Below are 25,195 nucleotides of genomic sequence, written 5' to 3' on the forward strand. Positions count from 1 at the left end.
TTAGACTTCCTATAACTAATCATACATAAACCTCTGCCCCAAGTGCTACTCATTTTGACCCGAGCAGTATCCTGCGCGATACTGATAACCCATAACTAGACGTAAGAGTTGTAATTGTCCAGTGTATCTGTATCCGTGAGTCTACCCGTTCCACTATACAACTTAGTAATACACGTGTAAGGTTGTTGCCTTAAGTTTTTGTGTCCTGCCTCTCTCCTATTTGTCCATGCTTCGGTCTAGAAAGAGAGCCCCGCCACACACTAGGCGTTTACGGGACGGGAAGCCGACCTCTAAAACACCAAGCACTACACAGGTAATGATATCAGCCAGGATAAAAGCATTGATGTTGTATGATAATTTGATAATGATAAGTCTGGATATACGCGTTAAGATTGTGTGATAATGGTAACGATAACAGTAAAGGATTTTCGTACAGTTACTGTGTTATATTTTAGCGTTAATAATACGTAGTCCCATATGAGCCTATCTGTCGAGTAACGTCGAACAAGCCAATCTGAGGTTAGACAACATTTCTTTTTGCCTTTGGAGCTCCTCCATGGATCATCGTCATAAAAAATGAGGTGCTCCATTGAGGAATTCCGAAGGCATCAAATGTCTAAAATTCATCATTATATCCCCCATTATCTCGGTTTCAAAATTGGCGCATTCGTTGTTACATCATGGGGCGCTCATATGTGAAGTGCGAGGGTCCGAAGGGAGACTGCCTGTTACTTTTTTTTTTTCCTTTTCCCCCGGATGATTGACCGACATACGCCATTGGTGGCATTATATGACCGACATCACCCCCCCCCCTTAGGAATTCGAACCGATGCTCTAATTACTTACCTTTCATCGTGACCGGCGTCTTCGGGCCGTATTCTATGATGCTTTGGTAACACAAACTTCTTGGCAATTTATTCTGCGCACCACATCTCAGTATCCCCTCCCATGTCATTAATGCAAACTACGTCGATATTACAATGATAAAAATAATATCCATAATAATTTTAAGGTGTAATAATCAAAATAACTGAGGAACAGGTTCTACGAAGCCTCCTGGCGCAGGCACTTTGTTCAGTCCTATATATGTACAGTATCTATCTATCTATCTATATATATATTTATTTATTTATTTATTACAGCAAAACATAGGCAATGGTAGGTGGATGTTGAAGTGGAATGAGACCAATTTTTGGTTTACCTATCTATCCGTCTGTCTGCCTATCTAGCAACCTGTCTGTCTGTATTTATAAATATCTCCGTATAAAAGTTCTTGCTGACAGGTGACAAAAGGGTGATGACTGCAGTGGGACGGAACGATGCTTTCTTTCTTTTTTTCCTTTTTTTGTCTGTCCCTCTCGCGCTCTGTCACCGTGTATCTGTTTATTGTATAAGGCATCTGTTGGCAGGTGGTAAGACTGTGTTGATGGCAATGGGACGAAACGAGATCTTTTGGGCCTATCTGTCTACAGTATAAGGTACTTGGTGATAGGTGATAGTAGGGTAGTGATGACAGTGGAATGGAACGAGGCCTTCCTTTTGGTCTCATTTATCGCTCTGTCAGTTAATCAGTTTAGCTATCTGTCTACCAATCTATCTACCTACCTCCCTACTTACTATGTAAGGCACTTGGCAGGAAATAAGATTGTGGTGATGACAGTGAGTTTCCACGATGCCTTACAATTCCTGGAGAAGGTGGATGTGGTGGATGGGCGAAATCAACTGACGAAAGACCCTCTGGCATGCATCAACGCTCTCATACGCGGCTTCTCCGAGCATGTGCCCTTCCAGGTGAGGTCATACTCCCAGCAAGTCATACCATCAAACAGTTCATAATAGATAATTGTTAATATTTCCACAGAGGTCATACTTCCTATTAGGCCCATGCCATAGTTGCATAATGCATATACTGTACGTAGGTCATACGCCCAGTCTGCACATTTCCTGGCAGATCACACTTACTTGCATCCCACTTCCAGGCAGATTACACTTCATCCAGACAGATCACACTTCCTGATATAACAGTTCTAACAGATCATACTCTCAAGTAGATCAGTCTTTTATGAGAAATAAATTTGTTTCATGGTAACAAGAAGAAATAAGAGAAGTCGCCATCGTGTTCAAGGGTATTTATCTTTCCAAAAGCTGGTCAAGAAAACAGAAGAAACATATACAAAAGTAGCACGTGGTGGAACTTAGGAACCATTCAGTATATGCTCTACAATAGGTGTGGTGTGGTGTGGGAAGGTGATGCCGTGTGGCGCGGTGTGACTTCCCTGAATTGCTAAAAGGCAAAAGGACAGGACCGCACCTGAAGAGGCTCTTGGAGGGGTACATGTGCCGTGGGTTGGAAACAGTGAGTTAAAATGAAACACAGAACAACCGGACGGGTAAAGCCTGGGTGTTGGTGTGTGAGGGACGGTGAGCGTGATCAGGTGTGGATCCTGAGCATGATGGGGATTTGTGAGGACGAGTGGAGCTCTTATCGGGTTTTGGGTGAGTGGCGAATGTTGAATGTGTTTTGGCACAATGCTTTAACTCTTCACCGCAAGGAAAGGTAGGATATGGTGTCTCTTTAGAACTGAGATATGCCTCTGACGGCAGTAAGAATAAAAACAAAAGAGCCTTTAAGGTTAGACTGTTAAAGGTGTTACTGGAGGTGGCTGAATACATTTCATCGAACAGAAACATGAATAAATCAGACAGTAATCTTGATGCTGTTGGGAGGAAGGAGGAGGGGGAAGTATTCTGAGTGACGGGAGCCTTAGTAGCGATGTATTTCGCACATAATACGGTTTTACCCTCGTAACTGTTACTGGGAAACCAATGTCGATCATAAAAACATATAATTAATATGAAAAAGAACATCAAGGTGAAATGTGGATAATAAATCACAAATAAAAAGGAGCTCCTTATGCCCTTAATGTGTAACTTGTGACAGACGGTGAGCCTGATGGCGACGCGTGCGGGTGAGCGCAAAGTACCCAACCTGCAGGAGGTGGTGGAGGCGGGGCTGAGTCTAGAGGGAGGACTGTGCTTCTCACTCAACGCCTTCATGTGTTTACTGCTGAAGGGACTCGGGCTGCACGCTGATATACTACAAGGTTAGATGGGTAGCATGTTAATGATTTAGTAGAAGTAGGTGAGGGCGCCCATCATCCACTCACTCATTGTAGGGATGCCTTATAGTCTCTACACAGAGTGACAAGCCAAATGGTTTCCTGTATCCAGGAAACCATTTAGTACGCTGGGTGGTAACCATATAACCGAGGTGTCTGGCTGGGTTAAATATCCCCCAGATTCCCCTATCTAAAATCACTTAATCATGGCAGACGTTTCGGAGAGCCTCGGAGAGCCCAATATCTGTCCAGAGCCCCAACCAAATGGGCAGATTCACATGACCATGCGGAATGTGAGAGGTGCAAATGAGGAGAGCAAGAGGGTGGAAGTGGTGAACGTGTTCAAGAGTACGAGATATGCCGTGATGGCATTGTGTGAAACAAAGATGAAAGAGTATGAAGTGGAGGAGTAGGAGGGTGTGAAATGTGTAAAATGGGACATGAATGGGCGAGGAAGATGCAAGGAAGGAGCTGCTTTGTTGATGAATGAGTTGTGGCAGAGTGGAATGAGAGATTACAAATGGGTCAGCTCGAGATGTATGTATGTCAAGTTCAAGTCTGAGAAGGTGAAAGTGGCAGTGATTGTAGCGTATGCATCGTGTGATGACAGGAGTGAGAGACAGAGAGAGAGAGTAAGACAGGTTTTGGGAAGAACTGGATGAAGCAGTGGGAGAAATGCCCAGGAGCTATGAAGTGATCGTAATGGGCGATATGACTGGAAGAGTAGGCACTGGTCCTGAGGATGACATAATGGGTTGTAATGGAGTACCAGGAGAAAATGATATTGGGAAGCAACTGAAGGATATGTCAGGAAAGGAGGTTGTGTATTTGTAACTCGTATTTCAAACACAAAGATGCACATACATATACATGGTATAGAGGGAACGGGGATCGTGTTGAAAGGAGCCTGATTGATTACGTCGATGCTGGTGACGGTTGCAGATGCGAGGGCCGTGAGAGGATGATAAGGAGGTCTGTCAGATCATATGATTGTGGTATGCAAGATCAAGCTGAAAGGAGTAAGGTGGACCAGGAGAAGAGCAGCCAGGGAGAAAGACTGAAAGTCGAGAAGCTGAGGATCAAAGAAATGCCAGATGAATACAGGACCAAAAGTAGGAAAGGAGTTGAAATAAGTGAATTGAAATGAAAGGGATCTGGACAGCCTGTGGAATGCATATACGGATTGCATAGTTAGGAATGCTAAAGCGGTGTGTGGTGTGGCAGAAGTAACAACAAAGAAGAAAGGTGCGGCATGGTGGAATGAAGAGGTTAAGAGAGCAGTGGAGGAAAAGAGGAAGAAGTGGCTAGAGTGGTTACAGAACAGGTGTTCAGTTGAAATAAGAATTGAATGTACTGAGAGCAAGATGCTCGTTCCCTGCCCCAGCCGGGATTTGAACCTGGGTCCGTTAGGACCGCACGCCACGTCTCTACCGGTTGAGCCTAGCCTAACTCAGAAAAACACCTTCCTGCTGCACATGCATAGCTCCTAACACCCTATTCACACCAATAAAGGACATTAAAGAGTGAAATGAGGTAAGTATAGTATGGAAAAAAGTACAGTATGAAACGGACGGGAAAAAAAATCGGTTTTATTTTTTATTTTTTGGGGTTTTCGGACCATTTTGGGAATATAGGATCCCAGGACGATTATGTCCGGGTAGTGGGGATGTTCGGATATTGGGCGTCCGGATATTAGAGTGATTACTGTATCTATCTATCTATCTATATATCTATATCTATCTATATCTATATCTATATATCTATATCTATATCTATATATCTATATCTATATATATATCTATATCTATCTATCTATATATATATATATATATATATATATATATACATACAGGATGGATGTAGATGAGAAGATTCGGAGAAATATACTGAGGTGGTTTGGAGATGTGGAGAGAATGGAGAATGAAAGACTAAGAGGGTGTATTTAGGTGTGGTGCAGGGAGGGGAAGACCAAGGATGAGGTGGAAGGATGGAGTTGAGAGGTACATGAGGGAGGGGGGGAGTGAGTTTGGGGTAGAGTAGTCAAATGTTGGGTGACAGAGCGTCTTGGAGTGGTTTTGTCTGCGGCTACCCTTTGTGGGATTAGGGAGTCTTGGCTATAGATAGATAGGTAGGTAGGTGGGGGTGCCCATCATTCACTCAGTGCCGGGATTCCTTATGGTCTTTACACAAGCCAAATGGTTTCCTGTACCCAGGAAACCATTTACCACGCTGGGTGGTAATCACATAACGGGTTTTTGTCCGGATGGGCAGATTCATACGGCCATGTGGAATGTGAGAGGTGTGAATGTGGAGAGCAAGATGGTGAGAGTGGTGAATGTGTTAAAGAGTGTGAGATATACTGTGATGCCATTGTGTGAAACCAAGATGAAAGGGCATGAAGTGGAGAGGGAGGGTGTGAAATGTGTAAGCTCGGGCATGAATGGGGGAGGATGATGGATGGAAGGAGTTGCCTTGTTGATGAATGAGAGATTAGAAATGTGTCACCTTGAGATGTTTTGTATGTCAAGTTCAAGTTTGAGAAAGTGAAAGTGGCAGTCATTGTAGCGCATACAGCATGTGATGACAGGAGTGAGAGAGAAAGACATGTTTTGGGATGAGCTGGATGAAGCAATGGGAGAAATGCCCAGGAGCTATAAAGTGATCGTAATAGATGAAGAGTAGGCACTGCTCTTGAGGATGACATAATGGATTGCAATGGAGGACCAGGAGAAAATGATAATGGGAAGCAACTGAAGGACATGTGTTGGGAAAGGAGGTTGTGCATTTGTTACTCGTATTTCAAACACAGAGATGCACATAAATATACATGGTATAGAGGGAACGGAGATTGTGTTGAAAGGAGCCTCATTGATTATGTGCACGTAGAGAAGTTGATGCTGGGAATGGTTGCTGATACAAGGGCCGTGATAGGATGATATGGAGGTCTGTCAGATCATACGATTGTGGTATGCAAGATCAAGGTGAGAGGAGTGGAGTGGACCAGGAGAGAGAGGAGCAGTCATTTGAGATGCTGAGGATCAAAGAAGTTGCAGATGAATACAGGACCAAAGTAGAGGAGTTGGAACCAGTGAACTGGAATGAAATTGATCTGGACAGCCAGTGAAATGCATATAGTGACTGCTTAGTTACGAATGCTAAGGCAGTGTGTGGTGTGGCAAGAGTAACAACAAAGAAGAAAGGTATGGCATGATGGGATGAAGAGGTTAAGAGAGCAGTGGAGAAAAGAGGAAGAAGTGGCTAGAGTGCGTACAGAACAGGGGTTCGGTTGAAATAAGAACTGAATATATTGAGAGGAAGAAGCACGTAAAGAGACTAGTGAAGAGGAAAAAGGAGGAGGTAAATGATGATCTAGGAAGAAAAATGAACGCAAATTACTCTGAAACTTAAAAGTCATTCTGGAAAGAGGTGCGGAAATGAAGAAGTGACAACGGAAAGAAATGTGAATGTGTGAAGGATGTACATGGTAGATTATTAACCCAGGGGGATGAAGTAAGGACCAGATGGAAAGAATATTTTGTAAGCCTGATGATTGGTAATAGAGAAAGCAAAGTGGCTGTAAACATGATTGATTTTGGGGGTGTGCAGAGAAGGAATGCAGTGCTGAAACATGACAATCGTACAGGTGAAGAACTCCTTGAAGTGGCTGAAAAAAGGGAAAACAACTGGGGTTGATGAGGTGTATGCAGAGATGCTTAAGTGTATGGAGAGAGTGGAATGAAGCGCATGTTGGAGATATGTAAGAAGGCATTGAAGAGTGAAACTGTGGCAGTAGAGTGGAAAAGGCAGTGATTGTACCCCAGTACAGAAATAAAAGTGAGCGAGATGAGTGCAAGAATTATCGTGGCATAAGTGTATTGAGTGTTGTAGGGAAGGTAAATGGAAGAATTATTATAGAGAAGGTAAGAGAGATACCAGAAGTCCTAGTGAGTGATGGACAGGGTGGCTTTAAGAGTGGCAGAGGAAGTGTGGACCAAATATTTGCAGTAAGACATTGTGGAGGAGGCTTGTGAGAAGAACAATAAGGTGTTAATGGCATTTATGGATCTGTAAAAAGCTTACAACAAAGTAGACAGAGAAGGATTGTGGAAAGTTTTGCGCATGTACGGTGTGGATGGTAACCTGCTAGGTGCCGTCAAGAGTGAGGCATGTGTAAGGGTAAATGGGCATCTAAATGAATGGTTCACGATCAGTGTGACAGTGCAACAAGGTTGTGTGATGTCCCCATGGTTGATCAACATATATACAGTATGGATGGACTGATGAGAGAAGTAAAAACACGAGCAGTGGAGAGAGGGATGACGGTGGTAATGAATGGTGATGGATGGAACATCTCAAATTTGTTGTATTCTTTTGATGCAGTGTTACCTGCAAATACCGGACAAGAACCTGGTAGACTAGTGTAGTTTTGCTGAAATCTGTGAGCTTCGTGCCTTGAGAGTAAATGTAGAAGACAGTAAAGTAATGGTAATTGAGACAGAAGGTAACTTCACTGTGTGATGTTACAGTGAATGGAGAGAGAGACTGAAATTGGTGAGAGAGTTCAAATACCTAGGTACAGTGATAGAAAAGAGGAAAATGTGCGCAAGAAGTGGAAAGTAGAGTGACACAAGGAAGAAAAGTAGCTGGTGCTATGAAGGCCTTGATAAGAAACAAAGGCTTGAGTGTTGCAGCTGCGCGAGGCTTACATGAAGGAGTGTTTGTGCCAACTCTAATATATGGACATATGGATGTGACACTATGGTGTGGCATGAAAATGAAAAGTCAGAGAGTGAGAGCAGTGGAGGTGGGACAGCTGAGGAATGTGTGCGGAGTACAGAGTGGATAGGATACGAAACAATGAGATTTGTGAAAGATACAGAGTGAGGAAGTCCGTGGATACGGAGTGAGGATGTCTGTGGACGCCAGAATCGAAGAGAGCGTACTGAGATGGTTTGGTCATGTGGAGAGAATGGATAACAATAGAGTGGTGAAAAAAGGTATATCTGAGCGAATTTGAAGGAGAGAGGAGGCGAGGTAGGCCAAGGAGAAGGTGGTATATGGTGGATTAGTGTGTAAGGAAGAGAAGTATGGAAGTTGGTGAGGCTCGGGGACTGACGAGATCGAGCTGGCTGGATGAATGCTGTGAGAAAAAGTGCATGATCAGGGATTTGGCACCCTTTTTAACGTGACAGCGTTTGGATTGACTCTATCGGATACGTTTATGTGAAGCTACAGAATGTGGTGAATGTTTCTGGCGTATCAGATAGAACCAGGATCCCGGGGGCTTGAATGATGAGTGACTGGAAGCATGGCCCACTGGACTGGGCAAACTTGGTCTGTCTGGACGTTGCTGCTCACCCTGCCCTAGGGTGGGAAAGGAGGTCTGGATGATGATGATGATGATTACTACCACCACCTTCGCTGCCGCCACTGCTGCTGCTGCTGCTAGCATTAGTATTATTATTGATACTCCTCACCCTGCCCGGGGAGCGCGGTAGCTCAGTGGAAGGGTGTCGGGCTTGTAATCATGAGATTGCGAGTTCGCGCCCCGCCCGGTGGCTCCCGTGCTGGGAGGGGTAGCGCTCTCCTGTAACCCTAGCAGGGCTATATGATCTGATGAGGTCTAGCTCGGGGATTAATCCCTCACCCTGCCCTAGGGTGGGAAAGGAGGTCCGGATGATGATGATGATGATGATGACTACTACCACCACCACCATCACTACTATTACTACTGCTGTTGCTGCTATCATTAGAATTATTATTTGTCGGGTACATAAAACGTGAAGACGGACTGAATAGGCAGGCTGCCAGGGATCAGTCAGCGTTGAGAGTCGTGATTAGGCGACCAGGGTCGACGCATGCAAACATGATAGAACCTTAATGAACGATACGATTATTATTATTATTATTATTATTATTATTATTATTATTATTACGGGTGTTTTGTTGTTAATATGATGATGATGATGATAATGATGATTGTTGTTTTTGTTAAGACGATGATGATGATTTAGATGAAACTGACAATAATTATGGTGCTGCTGATAGATTACCACTTTCCACAGGGACTCACCTAGTCTCCAGCAATCCCAACACCCACCCAGTTATTCTTCTCAAGGATCTCAGGTAAGGCTCCCCCCTCTCTCTCTCTCTCTCTCTCTCTCTCTCTCTCTCAATAACGGAGTGTGTGAATAACGTTCATCATCGTTGCTATTCACTCCGGTACATTTTCTATACTGCCTTGAAAATATAATACTAAATCCCCCCCCCACTTTTTTTTCTTACGATCATTATCCTTGCTCATCACACCAGTATATCTTTTACAGTTTCTCCTTGTAATACTCATAAGCACATGAATCTATAAATGCAAACCTTTACATATGTTCATGATTTCCGAGCGTGCATTGATCATCTTTGCCTCACCACCCACAGGTGTACCCACTAATGTTTAATAATATTCAGCTTAATCATGCATCATCCTTGAACATGCTTGGGGTTTCATTTACTCGGGACTTGTCTTGGAAAGGTCATATTACATCTCTTGTAAAATCTGCTTCCAAGAGATTGGGTGTGCTAAGCCGACTCCATTCCTTCTTTACCCCTACACAATTATTGACTCTATACACGGGTTTTATCCACCCCTGTGTGGAATTCAATTCTCATGTGTGGGGAGGTTCCCCACATACAGCTCTTCTCAGTAAGGTGGAGTCAAAGGCCTTTCGTCTTATTAACTCTCCTCCTCTTAATGACTCCCTTCAACCTCTGTCTCTTCGCCGCACTGTTGCATCTTTATCTCCTTTCTATCGATACTTCAATGGTCACTGCTCCTCTGAACTGTTTGGATGCATTCCTCCACCTCTACGACGGGCGCGTAGCACCCGTCGAGGAGCAAACTCTCATCCCTTTTCTGTCCGACTCTCTAATGCAAGAGTTAACCGTTACTCCCAGTCCTTCATTTATGCAACAGGTCAACTCTGGAACTGTCCCTCGGTCTGTATTTCCTGCTTCCTATGATCTCCAGTCTTTCAAACGCAGTGTGTCCAGGCCTCTCGAAATGGTCGGATCTTGAATTTGGCTCTCTCTTGCATTTTGTTTTTCTCTTGGAAGGAACAGTTTGCGGGCTCGTTGCTTTTGGTTTCTTCTTCCATTAAAAAAAAAAAAAAAAAAAAAAAGAGACTATTACGGTAGTTTCTCGCGGCCTATTATCTCCATTTGAGGAAAACCCCTAACAAGATAGGGGTTAATGGTCTGCGTAGTGAATAGAGGTGGAAGTGAGGAGAGGAGGCGTAAAACAAATGACACTGCACAATCACTGTATCGGCACGCACCTCCAGCACGACACTAACCTTCGTCTCCGGGTATTTAAGGTTAAATGTAGAGAGCTGCAGAGCCTTCTGAAACAGTCACCGCTACTGTATATGCATCTCTTTTATGCCAAGCTAGTATACTTTGAAATGCTGGCCATCTTTTTCGGTTACCTTATACAGTTTTCTCTCCCTCAGTAGCCATTCAGTCATTTAGTCTCCCCCAGTACCGCATGGAGGCAGCAACATCGGCCACAGCGTACTATCAAACCCCACACTTTTTTTTGGTCATTTTTGAAATTTAGTTTGACGAAGATCGCGACCGGCTTCTTATTTCCCTGGCTGCTGAATTTGTCCTGTAAGGTGGCATACATTGGTCAGTGTCCATACCTTATGTTTATAACTAACAAAATTAATACCCAGTAGAAAGTGGGATGTAGCACATATATTTGTCAGTTAGGTATTAAGATTGTCTGTTTGTGTGGTGTGCGGTGACTGGTGAATGGTGACGGTGTAATGATTGAGATTGTGATGACTGGCGGAGGGGTGGTGATTGGTGACATTGTGTGATAACTTGTGAGTGTGGTGAGTGGTGATTGTGTGGTAAATGGTGACAATACGCTTTTTAATTTAACTTGGCCTAAAATTACCATCTCTCCTTCACAAATGCCGAGATGTAACAATTTATTAATCCTAGAAAATAGCGCTAGTCATGAAGAGCAAAAAAAAGGGGTTTAGAGCTGTAACGTAGCCTTTTTTCAGTCAGTGAGTTACATGAAAAAGCTGTAAAAGGAGAAAATCTGTCCCAAATTAGAATGAAAATAGTATACAGTAGTTCCTAGTTCCAATCTTTCACTAAAATACGACTTGCAAGACTCCAGGTACCATTTTGTACCGCTCAGTGAACAGAGACAAGGGGGGGGGGGAACAAACTTAAACTACGAGTGTGACCGGCTAAAAGGATGACTCACGGTGATGCAGGTTCCCCGGTGACGCGCACATCATAGACGTCGGTGGTGGGTATCCTCTGCAGGAAGCGGTGGCCCTGGCGGACCTTCCGGCGGAGTACTGCCACGTCGGAGACAAGTACCGCTTCCAGAAACAAGGCGACATCGTGCACATTGTCTTTTACATCGTCGATCACACCCAACCTAAGGTGAGATGAAAGTCAAGGTTACATTCTAAGCAACACTGGAAGTTTCATAATACAGGATGGCTAATATACAACTCTCCTTTTCCATTATGTCAGGTGTTTTCTTGTGTGTTGTGGGGACGGCTTAGTCAGCGTTATCAGTATCTAACTTGTATCATTTATTCATTTCGTACTTACACCGCCACATCCACACCCACATCAGCAGACTGAGCCGTCCCCGCAACACATAAGGGTCATCTTATAGTGAAAGGGTTAATTAGGAAAATGTGTAACCACTTTAGTCTGAAAAGTCTCTCCAAACCTGAGTACAATTGTCTGGAGGAATAAAGACATTCTTATCTATCTGACAGCTGTTATTCTGCATTACAACAGCGAAATTCCAATCTTTCAAACAACTGTTATGCTGCATTGCAGTAGCACTGAAAGGGTTAATCTCTTCACTACGATGATAATTTTTAGCATTTTATTCCTGCTTCCATACTATTTTATGCATCTTGGGAAAGACCCTTTATAATGAATGAGTTAATAAAGGTTGTATCCACCCACTGCAGTTCGAAAACTTCTAAGTTAAAGTTGTCTAGAAGTTGTTGTTGCTCAACCCAGGTCATGCCTGGCACAGCAGACCCGTCGATCGCAGGTAGGCAACTGTTCCTTTGGGACCGTCCCATAGGTTCCCTACACCAGTGATGTGTCATCGTATTAGTGTGGCATGTCCTGCGCAGTGGTCCATAATGTGGGCTATGTTGTAAGGGTCTATTTTGCAAGAGGGGCATGTCATATGATTCCACCCAACCCGAAGCAGCAGTGACATGTGACGTGATTATTAGAGGATGTCCGTCATATGCTTTAGTTGTAAATCGGCTTGTTACCGATCTTGTCATTGCTATGACAATTGCTGCATCAGAAAGGAATTGGAGTGGGTGGATGGAAAAGAGTGGACGGAATGAGCTGAGATGATGGTGAGTCGTGGGCTACCATGGAATAAGAATAGTGTATCTAGTGAATATGGGTAATGCAGGGCGTTTGATAGTCGAGGCATTTGTGATTCAGTACATCGCAGGTGGAGGGAAGTGTGTGAGGGACATGATGAAGTGTGTGAGGGTCTCTAGTAAAGACTAGCGTTGTAGATAGGACGGAAGATGAAAGTCAAAGGCGGAACCAAAAATGGGTGGGATGGTCAGAACAGGGGGGATGGGATAGGCTAAGATGGTGATGGGTGATGAGGCAGGGCGGGATGACTGTACCCTGTGAGAGGAATGAAGGGAAAGGGGCAGTGTTGTCGGTGGTCGATGTGTGTGTGGGGAGGGATGGGGCGGGAGAGGGCAGAATTAAAAAAGGTGGGAATTGCGGGGATGGTATCTAATGGACCGGTGATGCTGGACTGAGGTAATTCAAGCAATTAAAATGGGCTATGTAGGTTGGTCAGTATGGGCGTGTCAGTAGTTTAATAAAAAATATAAATCTGCAGGCAAAATAACAGGAAAAATGCAGACGCCGCTTTCATATAGCTTGCTTGCGTGGCGCAGACAAAAACATACTGTATATTCTGTACGTTGCCTGAAATGCAACATGCTATTCTCTTACGCTATGGAGGAAAATAATGTTTGAGGAAATATTCTTAAAACTGACGGTTGAGTAAAGGTAAAATTTAGTACAGTAAAAAAATACGCTTAAGCTTTTATTGGTTCTGAGAGTTGACTTTCAAGCCAGAATACGTAATAGGTCAGATCCGTTAGCGACTTCTCAACAAGTATGTTTGAGTCCTGACTCTGCCTTCATAATAATTAGTGACTTAACAAGTATGTTTGAGTGCTGACTCTGCCATCATAATAGTGACTTAAATATGTTTGAGTCCTGACCCTGCCTTCATAATATTTACATTCGAGCAGGCAGCTTGCCTCTTCGCCACGATGACAATATTTTGCATTTAATTCTCAGTACTATCATACATTTTTTTCATTACCCTATTTTGCATTTAATTTCCATTACCATCATACAAAATTTTTTCATTACCCCGCTCAAGACATGGGGTCATCTCTAAATACGGAATAAAGTCGTCTGTTGGTAGAAGAAATAAACTAAAAGTACGTCATTGCACTTAAGAGGTTCAAAGCAACTTCATAACTACTTTTCAACCTATAACAGAATGAAGAGAACGGAGAATGGTGCAACATGTTCGAGTTCAACCTCACCCCAGTTGACTTCGATGTTTTCTACCCCTACTTGGAAGCAGAGTACATGAGGGACGATGCAAGGTTTCTCAACTGCCTTCGAGCCGTCAGATTCCCGAGGGAGGGGGGTGACAGTGGAAGGCAAGTGATGGTGGCTGTAGTGAACTATAGTTTGCTTCTGGGACCGGAGGACAACGCAGAAAAGACCAAAATTAGCGAGAAGGACCTGGCGACCACAATCCAGCAACACTTCCCCAACATCCCGCCCGCCAAAGTATACCTGGCCGTTCAGAGACTGGCCACGCTGGAGAAAGCATCATCCTAGTATTGTCGAGACCAGTCGAAGCAAGTGGATGCTTCAAAAAGGTTGATGAAATAGTTCGTAACTTAAAGACTAGCTATTTACCCTTGGAAGCCCATGATGTGTTGTGTAGTTTATTCTTACTGTTTCCAGACGGTTATATTCAGCTTAGGAGATTTTCGAACTGGGAGAGTGGGATAATCTCCATTAACCCCTCCACAGCGAGGGTGTCTCCTAAGTTGAAGAAAATAGACACTGGCTGGAACAAAATTTAAAGTCCTCGGGCATATGAGGATACGGGTTTAGACAGATACAGACGATAATAAAGGTACTGGATGAGAGGGAAGATATGTGGATTCATGAAACAGATGCTACAGTTTGGACAGATGTAGATAACTGAAGGGAATTGTTTGGTGAGATGAACTTGAGGCGTAGAAGAAGGAAAAAAAAAGAGTTTAGGAGAGAGAGAGAGAGAGAGAGAGAATTTTTATAACTTTACTGCAAAGTTTCTGAAACACGGTAAAAACCACAGTAAAAAAGACGGCTGCGAACTGAAAGGAATAACATGAAATGGAAGGGGTTAGTATTGGGACTTTTTGATTTGTATATTTTCCAGCTACAGCAGCTAATCAGGGATGAATAGATATAATTTTTTTTATTTTTATTTCTGCAGATATGATTAATGACAGGGGAAAAAATGTCCTGGGTGACCCCTATCTCATCAACTAGGTTTGATACATGTGAGATCAAAAATGTTAATTATTTTGTTCACATCTATACACGGTTCGAACTTTACCCTGCAGGCACGTCTTTGTCCGGGGAGGGGGAGGGGGGAAGAGGGCATGGAGGAATGGGGGACATAGGACTCCCTTATTTTCCGCAGGGAAATGATCACTTGTAATAAAAGAACAATGTTATTAGCCAAAATATGTGCAATAAACGTTTTAAATAAATGTGATAATGGAATCACTTCTGTGGAAAGAGAGATTTGGTAGCAGGTTTGGGGGAATTTCGTAATACCTCAGCATGTAATCATGCATCCCTCTTCTCTACAGTGCTGGATCTGTCCCTACGCTGTGATCTTGACCTTTGATTGAATGTTCCCAAAATTGAATTTTATTTTTGCCTAACCTTTAAGCATTCCACCAGTTTAATTAATATTAAATAAAAACTGAGTTAATCATCTCTGTAATCCTGGCCTTTGACCTTCCTTTGTTTAAAAAAAAAAACAACAGGTTAACCCCTTGGATGATCCTCAACCAGTCCACGAAGTTTGGTTCAAATGAAATTAAATCTGCATTATTTTATTCAAACCCAGATATATGGGTCAAACTTTGCCCAGTGACACTGACATATGGCTCAATCGGTAGAGAGGTGGCCTGCAGTCCTAGCGGACCCAGGTTCGAATCCCGGCTGGGGCAGGGAACAGTTTAGGGATTTGAATTTCATTAAATCAGGCTTTACTGATCTACCAGAAGACCCGCCGACATGTCGTAAAAATACCCCCGCTAATAACAATACACCAGTTCTGTATGAGACAGCCCTAGCATGTATTCAATATGGACGGTGGGTGTTAGCGCCGAAGTGGTGACATGTAGAGGTGTATGGTATGTAGGAAGACTGCTGGGCCTTGATAGCAGGCTGTGAAGCCTATGCCCAGAGTCGGACACATAAAAAAGAAAAAAAAAATGACAGGCTGTTATCCAAATTGAATCCCTTCGTTCCTGTTTTACCCTCAGCCCATTTTCCAAGTTTGGTCTAAAATGGATACAAACTGTAAGCTGACTTTGTAAGGACAAACTTTAACCTAGCCCTGTGACCTTGATCTTTGAGCTATTGTTATCAATAGGTTTATTCATTGTCATCCTTTAACTTTTCCAGCAAGTACCAAGTTTGGCTGAAATCAGATAAAGAACAGCTTGCATTATATTGTTACACACACACACACACACAAACGCGCGGGCGCGCTCTGATCAGAACATTTTGCTTTACGAGCGCGGGTGTAAAAAGTGATGTTATTATACTGAATGAGGGTAATCATCCAGCACACTATCTGGTGACCACAAGTGTTCATGAATATCGTGGCCAAAACCCTTAACCATTCACCAAGACTAAATTCGTGAATATGTAGGTGTCATGAGATAACAACATGGCGGGGGGAGTGTGCCAGTTTAGTGAGCTTACACACTGAGTAAACAGTGTTTAAAACGGGGCTAGTGAAAACTGAGTGACTAGGCTTAACACACTGGGCGAATAGTCACACAGGTCATGTGGAAACTATATTTTGTGCACTTAAAACTGGACTAAAAGTGCTATCTGTTCATCATGAATACAGTAAAGAGCTATAACAAGATGCCGAGACAAGAATATAGAAGAGTACTACTGATATACTGTCTTATTCTGTCACTGAACTATGGGAAATGAACTACGAAAAGATGACAACCTTCGCCACAACAGTCAAAGCAGCTGAACTGATGAACTATAATAGGTGACTATAATTGCTATCTCTTGGTTAAGCAGAATTTATTTTTTTTCTATGCGAGGAAGAAGGAATCAAAGGCCAGGGACCTGCAAAATGCTCCCTTCAAGAGGAAGAAGAAAAAAAAAAGCCAAGTTCAAGATCCATTCATTTCGAGATGCCTGAACACATTGTTTGAAAGACTGAAGATCGTAGGCAGTAGGAAAAACAGACAGAGAGACGGTTCCAGAGTTGACCTATTGCATACATGAAGGACTGGGAGTGGCGGTTAACTCTTGCATTAGAGAGTTGGACAGAAAGGGATGAGAGTTTGTTGCTAGACGGGTGCTGCGTGCCCGCCGTAGTGGTGAAGGGATGTAAGCAGACAGTTCAGAGGAGCAGTGACCATTGAAGCACCGATAGGAAAGAGATGAAGATGCAACAGTGTGGCGAAGAGACAGAGACTGAAGGGAGCCAGTAAGAGGATGAGAGTTAATGAGACATAAAGCCTCTGACTCCACCTCATTGAGAAGAGCAGTGTGTGGGGAGCTTCCTCACACATGAGAGTTGTACTCTACATAGTGGGGCGAATCAAACCGTTGTATAATAGTCTGGTGTCAGAATGGTCATTTTCGGGTGAACCTCGTTCCGAGACATATACAAAGTTTTATTGCATTTCCTGATACCTTGGGATGTAACCATCAAAATAAAAAAAGTGCACCCAGCTGGCATACATGAGTGTTTCAAAATGGAGGCCGAAATCCAATATGGCCACCTACCTGAATGATGATGCTAATAAACCATGTTTAGCTATCTTTTTCAGTTTTTAATTTTCTTCATACACTAATAATATTAACTTTTCCTATCAGAACATGCACTAAACAAAATGATCACCTGTAAACTACACATTGTAACATTTTATTTTAACGATTTTTAAGTTTTTATGATCATTTTCAGGTGCTGATAGAAGAAATTCTTTTTTAGTGGTAATGCCAGTTATGCGAGGTATGCCTTGTATTACCTTAATTCTATGAGCAAACTGCCTGATGAAGTGCTTCAAGACTTCATGGACGGAGGTCTTGTATTGCGACATCAACCAGACATCTGGAATGGCATCTGGTCTGACCAGTACATTGAGACAACTTTCATGCGTTATGGCTATAGTCCAGGAGGAATTATTGGAATAACCCATCAACCAACAGCATTAAAAAGGTGGGCTCTTGGACTACATATCTGCGCTCAACTGAAAAAAGATGTTGTATCCATTCTTGATGGAAACGCACAATCCACAGTCATGACCCATAAGGAAGAAGGTCCTTCAAGGATACAAAGTGAAAAAGAACCTGTAGACAGAGAAAAAATTCAGAAGCTTCAAAGCTGCATAGATCCACTGAAAGGAAAGTGCCATCCACCTGGACATATTAATGTGGTTACAGGTAGGATATGTGCAGAGCATGTCAGTGTTGACAGGGCTGTTGAATTGGGAGCAGCTATGATGAAAACATTTGAGGAAGGATGGCCACAGAGTTTTCACAAGCCACTCACAAGACCAATTGTGCTCATGTCAACTTCAAGAAAAAAAAAAAATAAAGTGGACAATATATCTGTGTATGATACCACATTGATCTATTCAACAGTGCTTTGTCTTCACACCTCGAGGAACATCAACATGAGAGATGTTCTCTCTTATGAGTTGGCTGCATTTCCACCCTCAATATTCCAGGAAAAGACAGGTACTATAAGGCTGTCACCTTCTAAAGCCACCCTGAAAGCCAAAATCCAAGTGGAAGTATCTGATCGCAGAACGGTCCCAGCTGATGCTATAATACTTGATGGGTGTGCAATTCTCTGGGTTGTCAAATGGCCAAGCAAAGGTGTCATAGAAGATTATATACCGAAGTTTGTGCAGTACATATGTCATTGTCTTTTAGCAGCAAACACACGTCTGGTCTTTGACAGATATCACAGTGGAAGCATAAAAGAGGCAACACGAGCAGCTAGAGCTGGGAAGGAAGCAAGTAGATGCCACAGACTGTCACTGGCAACACCTCTGCCACCACAGAAGGTCTGCTTATCTGTTACACACAATAAATCCCAGGTGATTAATCTCGTTTGTGAGTATCTGTGTGAGCACACTGATCTACTGCCACACAATGACAAACACCTTGTGATTACAGGTAAGGAACCAATACCAGTAGAGCTTTGTAATGGAATCAGAAGAAGCAGGCCTGACTTGCGCACTACACATGAGGAAGCTGATGTTGTTGTGGTGCAGCAAGCTGTCCATTTCGCAAGGTCAGGAAGACACAGCATTAGAGTTGTTGCTTATGGCACAGACATATTTGTCCTGCTATGCCACTTTTATAAGCGAGAAAATCTTGCCTGCAATATGGTAATGGTTGGAACAAGCCCTTCACGATCAAGTGCAAATATCAAAGCAACAGTTGGGCAAAATCAAGATGTCCTCAACAGTCTGTTACCTGCCCATGTTCTTACAGGATGTGACAGTTTCATATTTATGGAGTATTGGTAAAGGAGCAATGTTAAAGGCAATACAGAGTGGGAAGACACTTACTAGATTAGGGTGGCAACAAGAAGAACTGACTGATGTTACTGCTGAAGTCACAAAATTAATTGCAGCATGTAATGGCTTTCCAAATGAAAACAACATGACATCTTTAAGATGTGTGGCAATCAAAGATGGGCAATCTTCGGCTCACCACAGCACCAGAGCTAAAAGCTTTGCCACCAACAACAGAAGCATTTGAAGAACATGTTTGCAGAGCCCATTTACAGGCAGCAATTTGGAGAAGCTCCCTTGATCCAGAGCCACCAGAAATGAACCCTCTTCATTATGGATGGACCAAGGATCCTGATTCAAACATGTTGGTTCCAATTGGCTTGCCACCTGATGTTTCTCCTGCACCATTTGATATCCTAAAACTAATAAAGTGTGGGTGTCAATCCCGCACCCCATGTTCAACAGCCCGTTGCAGTGCTGCAGCACAACTTTCATGCTCACTGTTTTGTGCATGCCATGGAACTTACTGCCACACTCCTCAAAGTAAATCAAGAGTGTCAGTTGAAGAAGAGAAAAGTATGGACATGGAAATGACAGACACTTAATATATTAATTGTAAATGTGTTTAGTTTATCAGTGTTTTTATATTTATAAGCAACGTATATTTTTGAAGTAAAGTATTTTGATCAATTTTGAAGGGTGTAATTGGTTTAACATTCTGATATAAGGGATATGAACATTTTAGTCGTGAAAAAGATTATGGTTTAAATATGTTTGTTGGAACAGACATGTTAAATATTTAAAAATGTTTATTGACAGAAAGACCTAATTCTCCATCCATTCCCTGTATAGTTTGTTAAGAAAATTAAATATCGTGGTAATACCTGGTGATAGTCTAACAGGGTACGGTAATCACATTTGGTGCCTTTTATAAGCAATTATAATTAATTGAGTAATTTATCTTTTCACAATTTGCACATATGTAATATACTTTATGCCTAGAAATTCTTGAAATAATTCTACAATTAAATAATGTAATATTAGTAAAACTAGTGACAATAGTAATCAAATATTGTAATTTTTCTTTTTTGGGGGGGCGGCCATTTTGGAAAAAACAAAATGCTCAAGTGTGCCAACTGTGTGAACTTTTTTATTTTCATTAGTAGGGTCCAATGTATCAAAAAATGCAATAAAACTTTGTATATGTCTCGGAATGAGGTTCAATGAAATTCCTCCGGACTATGAAGTCACAACTGTGCAGAGGTAAACAAGGTACGGAGTTGACTTAGCACACCCAATCTCTTGGAAGCAGATTTTACGAGAGAGGTAATATGTTCTTTCCATGATAAATCCCGAGAGAATGAAACCCCGTGTACAGTATGTTTACAGATAATGCAGGATTGAGCTGGATCTTGTTAAAAATTAGAGGAAACTCTTGTGGAAGATTGTGTCGCTTTGATAGATGAAAAAAAAAAAAAAAAATGAGTTTTTGATGCGTTAAAAACTTTTTTTTTTTTTTTTTTTTTTTACCCCGGTCACAGATATGAGCCAAGTCAGATTTTAGGTGTGCCATTGCCTTATCCCTTGTTTGTTGAAGCAGCTGCTGAGATGGACGCTACGGGAAACGAATGGTAAGGTGAAGGGTGGAGTATCAGTGTATGAGGGGATAAGGTTAGATGCACAGCTTAGAAGGCCATTGATGAATAAAACGAAGAGAGTTGGTGACAGGACAGAGCCCTGAGGAACACGACTATCGATAGCTCTAAGGTGCGGCCACACCGACCGCAACGAGCGGGGCTACTTGAGCGGGGAGGGATGAGGCGACACGATAAAACACACTAAATTCTATGTGGGTTGCCACACTGAATGAGCGGGGAGGTTTGTCGTCACACTCACCCTCCCCGCTCGTCGCTACACGATGCAGCATGTTCCAAAATGTCGCGCACCGCCTAGCGACATCCCCACTACCCACGCATTTGCATCATCATTCATTCGTGCTGGTACTGCATGTTGGGGCGGTTAGGTTTGGTAATTATGTCCACTGAACAACTTATTGGAGCCGTATACCACAGGAGAGCTGTGTGGGATCCAACTGATCCACTCCACAAAAATACTGGAGTGTTAAAGAAACACTGGGAGGATATCTGTGAACAGCTGCATACAGATTGTAAGTTATAATCGAGCCATTATTTTGTCATAAGATTGCTTAAGTATTGTTTGTTCCATTGTTGTTATAAAACCTATCAAAAACCAGTAATGTCTGGAATTCATACTAGTATTTAGTGCTCAGTTCACTTTGTTACAATGTAGGCTTAAAACTAATAAACATAAGTGTATACACTGAAAGTATTTGTGTACGTATATATGTAATGAACATCGAAAATTTTGTTATTTATCAGTACAGAAATCTATGAAATATAATTAGCAGATAGTGAAATGTCCAGTGGATATTTCATTATAGGCAATCAATAGAAACTGGTATCGTGAAAAAGTATACATGAAAAATCAAGAATAATTAATCACATGATATATAATCTTTAAGATATCGTCAAATAAAGACATTAATATCAGTTAGACATTGAAACTTTATTCATTCAACATCAAATCCAGAGTTGCCCCATGAGGAGCGTAGGAGCCCGGGGCTAGGCAAGTTGGTAATGACATTTAAGATGAGAGTGACCAGCCTCACTCATCTGAGTAGCATTTCGTAAGCAATAAACCCCAGCCATCCCTTGGATATAGACTTGCACCGGCTCAATCCGATTGGAGCTCCCTAAGTACCCACTAAACCACTAAGGTGCCATAATTTGGTCATATGGTTACCACCCAGCGTAGTAAATGGTTTCCTGGTGTACAAGAGACCATTAGGATTGTTACTCAGTGTAGAGTCACCCATACACAGAAGGAAGGGGAAAGAATGAAGGAGAGATAGACAGAAGAGGAAGGAAGGAAAGAAGGAAGAAAGGAAAGGGCAGGCACCCGAAAGCAGCACTACATCGAGTGAGTGGATAGTGAGCGCCCACACCTACCTTTATGTGTACAAATACCCTATTACTTTTGTAACTGATAAACTAAAATGCTCAGGAGCGATGGGCTGTCTGTAGTTCATTGTGGCTTTGGCCTGCCTCACTTCAACTTTGGTGAACAAAAAATCAAAAGTCCCTTGGCTCATACGTAAGAACTCATGAAATTTATCATCAAACAACCGAGATTGTTGGTACACATGATAAAATTCACTACGTTCATCTCTCTCCTCATTATATTCGTGAACCCAAGGTCTCTTCACAGGCAGATGATCTAGTTTCAGATGTACATTTTCAGTAAGGAACAATTTTCTTGACATCTTGGACAATGGGATGTCTGCACCGATGAACAGCTTCTGACTATTTGTCGCCCGCGAGGTTGCCTCTAACCGCTTCGTATCTGGACATGCATCGCGTTGACGCTTACCTCGCCGCTCATCGTTTGACGCTACCTCCCCGCTCGTCGCGCTAGGTGTGGCCGTAGCCTAAGAGAAGAACGGTGGCCGTCTACAACAGCAGCTGTTTAGAACGACCCAGAAAGGAAGCTAGAGATGAAGGCACAGATAGAAGGGCAGAAACCGTAAAAGGGTAGTTTAGAAATTGATGATTTATGCCCGACTCATTTGAAAGCCTTTGAGATGTCAAGTGCAATGGAAAGTCCCGAAAGGTGGATGACCAGGAGTCTGAAAGGTAGTTGAGAAGATCACCAGTGGAGCATCGCTTGTGGAACCCATATTGACAATTAGAAAGAAGGTTGTGATAGGAAAGATGCTTTAATTTTTCGTTTTCAGAATAGATTCGAAAACTTTTGAAATACAGGATGTTAAAGCAATTGGGCGACAGTCAGGGAAGCGTGGTAGCTCAATGGTAGGGTGTCGGGCTCGTAATCGTGAGGTTGCGAGTTTGCGCCCCGCCCGGTGGCTGCTGTGCTGGGAGAGGTAGCGCTCTCCTGTGACCCTACCAGAGCTATTATGATCTGATGAGGTCTAGCTCGGGGATTAATCCCTCTGGGCGATAGTTAGAGAGTTGGGAATGGTCACCCTTCTTTGGGACTGGCTGAGTGACAGCAAACTTCCAGCAAGAAGGAAAGGTGTAAGTTGACAAAGACGAAAGGGTTTACCTAGGCAGGGTGTAGGCAGAGTACCACAGTTCTTGAGACAACAGGAGGGACCCCATCAAGCCCATATGCCTTGTTAGTATTGAGGCCAGTGATGGCAGGAAATACTTCAACTGAAGAAATTTTAATGTCAGCCATAAGGAAGTCAGAGGGGGAAAGGGATGGAGGAACAGCACCAGAATCGTCTATGGTGGAATTAGAGGAGAAAGTCTGAGTGAAGAGTTATGCTTTATCAGTAGAAGAAATAGCTACAGAGCCAGCAGAGTGGAAAAGATGAGGGAAGGATGATGAGGTGTTACCTGTGCCCCAGGTCCTCAAACGTCAAGTCAAGGGTCACCTGTGCTGTCTGCAAGAAGTACATGTGCCCTCGGCACTACAAGATCACCCGTGACACCTGTGATTTTTGAGGTAAGAACAAGATACACTGTTTTCCATTACAGGAAGGTTTATTCCTTGTGCATACCCAATTTTGTGGTCACAGATTGCCTGAAATGTATGTCCAGCACCTTAGAGTTTCCATAAATGATAGGGCCCTCTGAAAATTGGGTTTACATAATTTATTTTTTTTTGCATCAAACCAACTCCAATTTCTTTTTTAGTTAGTGTGTTGTAGGATGATAAGGGCACCTGCGTACCATATTTCTTGCAGATCCGTCCATATTAAGGTACCCTTTAGGCAACAGGCACAAAGACTATGATTTTTGCCAACAAAAAAAATTGAACTTTTTCTTTTTTTCTCGACACAGCTCTTTAGTGGTTGGCCCTAAAAATCTGCCCCTTGGACATTTGAGGAGCCTCACCCTTCCCCTCCATGGCCCTGCAACCAAAGTCATCTCAGGAATTGACATATGTGAGATAAGCCTCACATTTTCAAAGTAATTTTTTAACACCTTTTTTTTTGTACTTGTAGAATAGAGTAATTTTAAAATTACTTTTATTTGCTCCTGACATAATATTAAGCAATGATTGTAGTTTCTAGTGGTAGAAAGAAATTTAAAATCCATCCAGTAGTTCTCATGTGACAGGTATTTGAAGTGCTGGTCGCCACTTGGGGTCCACATCTTCATCATTGACACAAATCGGAGATCTTATCTAAGCAAGGTTAACAAAAGAGTGTGATGCATCATGTGATTCTACTTTCAAGAGCCCCACCCCTCTCCTTAAGCCACAATGATTAAAGCAAGAAAAAGCTGATAGGGTTTCAGTGTGAACCTCATAATAACTTGCAGCTTGTTAGATCTCACCTTCCTTTCTCGTGGATAATGGTGTGGGAAGGGCTCATCTTTTGAGTGGCAGAGATTTCCCTAGCTGAATAAAATTGTCTGATGTCATTCTGATGCTAAAGTGACACACTTCCAAGTTTAATATGGGAAGGAGGTGGTTGAGTAGAAGACATATATGGATGCATGACTCCCTCACTGGAGCTTTTGAGAGACAGGTTGAGGTTGCACCTGCACTTGAGGGACCTCCTCCCATTGCACAGCCATATATGTTGTGGACATACAATGACTGAGTTCAAGGTTTGTGAATGAAGGATGATCTAAGAGCATAAATAAACATATTAATTATTACATACAGTAATAGTAGTAGCTGTTGTTGTTGTTCCCTAGGCAGTCTGGCCGAACAGCCCCGAGTCCTTAACCCCTGGACACCAGGCGATTTATACTGCCGCCAGTCTCTCTGTGCGGGCATTTTTCCCAAAGTTGCTTGTTTTCAAACCTTAATATCTAGGAATAAAAAATCATATTACTCAAGAACTCTTCTTGTGAGTAAAAGCATCTCCAGTTTTCTAGGTGGTTGCGTTATTGACTATGGACGTGAAGAATATATGTAATTTTTCGCCACGAAGCAGGCTGTATTCATGAGTGTGCTTGTGGCCCTGACTTTGGCTTTGCTTTCAACGTGATAATTTCTCCATAACTAGATAAACAAAGTCGCGGCACACGACTCTGAGGTTGTCATTATCGTACCCTGGCAACCTACAGTTCAAAATGCGTCCGATTTCTTGTCATATTATACACGAATCAT

The 25,195-nt window shown here is 42.6% G+C and overlaps 1 protein-coding gene across 2 annotated transcripts; it reads left to right on the forward strand.

Moving 5' to 3' along the window:
• Positions 1-1,640: 1,640 nt before the first annotated feature.
• LOC145400927 (uncharacterized) lies at positions 1,641-23,984 on the forward strand. Of its 2 annotated transcripts, XM_080273289.1 has the most exons (6): positions 1,641-1,791; positions 2,942-3,104; positions 9,185-9,245; positions 11,405-11,579; positions 13,722-14,113; positions 23,914-23,984. In XM_080273289.1, the coding sequence occupies exons 1-5, from the start codon at positions 1,654-1,656 to the stop codon at positions 14,070-14,072; spliced, it is 888 nt and encodes a 295-aa protein (XP_080129415.1). In that variant the 5' UTR covers positions 1,641-1,653; the 3' UTR covers positions 14,073-14,113; positions 23,914-23,984. The 2 variants fall into 2 exon arrangements, with proteins under 2 accessions (XP_080129415.1, XP_080129414.1); XM_080273288.1 differs by lacking the exon at positions 23,914-23,984 and having other exon boundaries at positions 13,722-14,324.
• Positions 23,985-25,195: the final 1,211 nt, after the last annotated feature.

The sequence above is a fragment of the Coenobita brevimanus genome, chromosome 54 (assembly GCF_032717465.1).
Source record: "Coenobita brevimanus isolate Jiangsu-jjx chromosome 54, ASM3271746v2, whole genome shotgun sequence".
Classification (NCBI taxonomy): domain Eukaryota; kingdom Metazoa; phylum Arthropoda; class Malacostraca; order Decapoda; family Coenobitidae; genus Coenobita; species Coenobita brevimanus.

Coding starts and splice junctions, on each gene's coding strand:
- LOC145400927 (XM_080273289.1), top strand. CDS start 1,654: ATGACAGTGAGTTTCCACGATGCCTTACAATTCCTGGAGAAGGTGGAT. Junction 1,792..2,941: donor CCGAGCATGTGCCCTTCCAG/GTGAGGTCATAC, acceptor AACTTGTGACAG/ACGGTGAGCCTGATGGCGAC. Junction 3,105..9,184: donor GCACGCTGATATACTACAAG/GTTAGATGGGTA, acceptor CACTTTCCACAG/GGACTCACCTAGTCTCCAGC.